Consider the following 4,268-nt stretch of genomic DNA (forward strand, 5'->3'; position numbering starts at 1 on the left):
GAAGCAGTCTCCTTGGCCTTTGGTTAATTATATCTTCCAATTATTGAAGCAATGATTGTTCCCATTGTGAAGATAATAGGATGGGGATGCAGAGAGGTTGAGGGACTTGTTTAAAGCCACGCAGCACAAGTAGTACAATTGGGACTGGCACCCCCATCAGTCTTGCCCCCGAAGCCAGCCTTCCTTGCCTCAGTTTCCCTCAGCTGCACTGGACATTGGAAGCTGTGCCTCCGTGGGGCTGCAGTGTTGCCCTGGGCAGGTCCAGGACGGGTAGACAGGGAGTGTGGCGCTCTGCCAGCAGCCCAGATGGAGTCTGAGACTCCGGGACGTACCTAGGCTGTCAGTTATGTGCCCAGCTCTCTGAGCATCTGTCAGGGCGTCTGATGTGTCAGGGCCCACCCGCTGGCGGTTGCTCCTCACCCTGCCCTCCCCTCCCGGAGGCCTTGCCATGTCGGTCCAGGCCGTGTCCCTCGTGTTTGGTTGAGACATGGCTACGAGGTTCAGGGTGCTGGGCTGGGTCCGCCTGGACTCCAGGGGGCTGAGGGGAGGACGATGTGTGCAGCCACCTCCTGTGCCACCCTCTGTGCCAGCCGCTGTGCGTGCAGGGGGACCAGACCAAGCGCACTCTGCCCTCCGGGGCTTCTGGTCTCGTGGGTGCTTGTGGGCCTATTCCCTGGGCTGGGGGAGGTTCGTGGGGAGATGGGAGTTGGGTTTGGGATTGGTACCGGTAAGGGCCCTTGGCTCTCATAGGGAGTGGGCCAGCCAGGGGCCCAGAAAAGGCGTCCAGCCTGAACACAGGGGTCACTAGCTCGGTAGGCAGGAGTGAGCAGGCAGACGGCTGGGGTCCCTAGTGGGGGAGGAGTGGCCGGAGGTGGGGGAGGGGCCCCGAAGCCCAGGAGGAGGGGCTGCGGAGGAGTGTGAGACACTGAGGTCTGAGAGGCTGTCCTGGGAGGGTCAGACTTTGGGGACTGGGAGATCATGCGATGGGTGGGGGCCTTCAGGGAATTAAGCCATCGGGATGAAGGAGCAAAGATAACTGAAGACATTTATTCCAGAAGTGCTGGCGGGAGGGGCCAGAGGGAACGACTGTAAATGATGGCTGGATGGGGCCTGGGTCGAGGTTTCCCCCTCAGGGCCGGACTTGGAGAGAGTGCTGCTGTTTTCTGCGGGTGCGGCTGGGGAGTTCTAGGGAAGGCTGGTGAAACAGGAAGTGGGTGTGTGAGGCCTGGCAGCCCAGAGCACCCTGTGGTTGTGCCCTAGGCCTGTTGGCCAGCTGGTTTGGTGTCACCTCTAAGCATCAGAAATCAGTTGACTCCTCTTCCTGCTCTGTGTGTACTTGCTGTGTGACCCTGGGCAGGTCTCTCTCCCTCTCTGAGCCTTCATTCCTGGCTAATGGGAGTGAGGATGAGGGAGGGGCAGGTGGGGATCACCTGACTCAGGGCCTCCAGGCCTCAGACACTAATGATCTTCTCACCTCTGCCCTCCCAGGTGCCCCTTGGGCCGCCCACACAGCCCTCTGCTGGCTTGTCTTGGCCTCCCCGCCCTGGGCAGCGGCCACCATGTTCTCCTGCGTGAAGCCCTACGAAGAACAGAACTACTCAGCCCTGAAGCGGGCCTGTCGGCGCAGGAAAGTGCTCTTTGAAGACCCCAACTTCCCAGCCACCGATGACTCGCTGTACTACAAGGGCACCCCGGGGCCTGGCGTCAGGTGGAAGCGGCCCAAGGTCAGTGTCTGGTCTGCATTGGAGCTGAGGCCAGCAGGCCGGGACCCACCCAGGGTGCAGGGCACAAGGGGGAGCGGGGTGGGGGGGGATCCCGAGGCCTCAGGTGGCCGAGAAAGTGGAGGGGCTGATGCTGGGCCCTCCTGCTGTGGGGTTTGATGTGGATGGGGGAAGGGGGTGCCAGGAGAATGGGCCCTCCTCCCCACTGCCCTGCCAGGACTCACCCCCTCTCTAGGCCTTAGCTTCCTCTGCCCTGTCACCCTCCCAGGGTCCCCGTTGGGATAAAAATGAGGTGATGTGACCTTTCTTAGTGAAATTCAAGCGTAAGTGACGTTTAAGTCCCATTTAGTGACGTTCAAGAGCAAGGCATAAACTTTGCTGATTATGTTCATAATGACTTTGAAATAGTCATTTGCTGTAAGTGGCAAGTACTTATTACGATGATTAATCAATAATAATAACAGTAGTAAAAACTAATAGCTCTTCCTAGGGTTGTTGTGAGCAGTAAAAGAGACGGTGCCTGGGAGCCTGGCTCGGAGCCTGGCGCCCAGTCCAGACGGGGATGGCGAGTTATGTGGCATCTGGCTGGCTGCTCCCGTCCTGGCCTCTAGCTGAGACTAGAACGTGGTTAGTGGAAGTGCTTGGCCTCCTGGCTTGACTTCATCCTCTTTAACCTCGATTCCTGAGTCTGAGGGTGGGTGCCCTCAGGGCCTAGGTGATGGGGAGGCTGCTGGAGGCCACCTGTGAGCGTGGGTCCCACGGGAGGGACCAGTGCAGGAGACTGAGCCGGGCCGGAGGGCTTGGGCCGGGAGACTCCCGCTGCCCGATCATCAGAGAAGGCGTTTGCCAGGAAGGGCTGCGCAGGCCGGAGGCGCAGTGTGAAGACACGGCGTGGAACCCTCCGGGGCATCTGGGACACGGCGGTGCCTCGGGGCCTGGCTTGTGGAGGGCGGTGAGGGGAGGTGGAGGCTGGGGCCCTGGTCCTCAGGGCGGTGTGCTCTGGGGCGGCGGGGCTGTGGAAGGTGAGATGCTCTGCAGTGTGCGGGTCAGATGAGCACTAGAAAGTTCCCTCTGAGCACCTGCACGTTGGGGGAAATGAAGTTTAGTTTTCATGTTCCTCTCCTAGACTGTGATCTCCAGTCCATGCTAACTCAAAAAAGAAAACCCTGTGTATTTCCTTAGACTGAGTAAGGAAGGGAAACTGAGGCTGAGAGGGGAAGGTGGGTGCCCGGAGTGTCCAGCGAGCCATCAGCAGAGCTGGGCAGGGACCCAGGAATCCTGCCTTCTGCCCCTCCCCTCCCCCCGACAGCAGAGAAAGGGTCCATGCTGCCTTGACCTCAGCCCCAGGAGCCACACTAGAATCTCCAGAACTCCCAGCAGCCTCCTGGCGCGGCCACAGATTCCTGCCTCTTGGGCCACCGCTCCCACGCCTTTCTCTCTCCTTTGTCCGGCTTTGGGGAAGGAGGCCGGCCTCAAAGGGCCTTTGTGAGGCCTTGGGTGAGAGGAGGAGGGGGAGACACCCGAGCTCTCTGCTCTCCTCTCACTCCACCCTTTGCTGCCTCGTCCTGACCCTCTCCTGCCCTCCTGCCGTCACCCGGACATTTTTGGTCCATGGCTGTGTAGGAGGCTGGTGAGGCCTGGCTGGGGAAGTTGGGGCTCGGTGCCCTGAGAGGAGGAGATGCCAGGCTGGTGGGCTCAGCACCCCCTGCTGTGTGACCCCAGCGGAGTGTCTGCCCTCTCTGGGCCTCCCTCTGTCCCTGCCACACCGCCTCCTCTCTCACCACCGTCCTCACTGGGCTTGGTGCCTGGTCCCTTCCAGACCCTGGAAGAGGAGGAACAGAGACACCTGGGTGTGCAGGCACGTGGAGGTCCGTGTGGAGGGGGACGCGCCTGAGCCTGAGCGGGCCGGCCTCGGTGGGGGATCAGCTCCAGGCAGGCCTGGCTGAGTGGTGGTGGAGGGGGTGAGACCACGGGGACCAGGGTGTGATGGGCTGTCCCTCCGTGTGTCAGCAGGGCCTGTGTCCCGGGCGGGCTCACCCCACTGACAGGATGGGGTTTGGTGGAGCAGGAAGTTGGGCCAGGCTTGCCTTGGGCGGGAGGGGGGGCCGGCCTCGGTTGGGGATCAGCTTCAGGCAGGCCTGGCTGAGTGGTGGTGGAGGGGGTGAGACCACGGGGACCAGGGTGTGATGGGCTGTCCCTCCGTGTGTCAGCAGGGCCTGTGTCCCGGGCGGGCTCACCCCACTGACAGGATGGGGTTTGGTGGAGCAGGAAGTTGGGCCAGGCTTGCCTTGGGCGGGAGGGGTGAGGGGGCCCAGCAGGGTGACCATTAACTCCCTGCTGCTTGGCCCTCGGCCTGAGAGATCATTGCAGCTGCTGCCTTTCTGTGGAATCCCACTTCCTGGTCCTGTGACCTGACTGTTTACAAACAGAGCAAACGCCAACTTTCCCAACAGCAGGGGAGGCCCTTCTTCACTCTCAGGCGCCTCCCGCTCCCCCTCTGCTGTCGAGGGCATCGCGGCCTCTGTGTTCTTGGAGGAGCAGCTCAGC

General features: G+C 61.5%; 1 protein-coding gene across 1 annotated transcript in view; it reads left to right on the top strand.

Annotated features, from left to right (window-relative positions):
- The first annotated feature begins 1,469 nt into the window (after positions 1-1,469).
- CAPN5 (calpain 5) overlaps positions 1,470-4,268 on the top strand; it is a 40,277-nt gene continuing 37,478 nt past the window's right edge. Inside the window, exon 1 of the mRNA XM_006763840.2 lies at positions 1,470-1,724. Within this exon, the coding sequence (XP_006763903.1) occupies positions 1,560-1,724 (165 nt within the window). The 5' untranslated portion in view covers positions 1,470-1,559. The remainder of the gene's footprint in view (positions 1,725-4,268) is intronic.

The sequence above is a fragment of the Myotis davidii genome, unplaced genomic scaffold (genome assembly GCF_000327345.1).
Source record: "Myotis davidii unplaced genomic scaffold, ASM32734v1 scaffold139, whole genome shotgun sequence".
NCBI classification, from domain to species: domain Eukaryota; kingdom Metazoa; phylum Chordata; class Mammalia; order Chiroptera; family Vespertilionidae; genus Myotis; species Myotis davidii.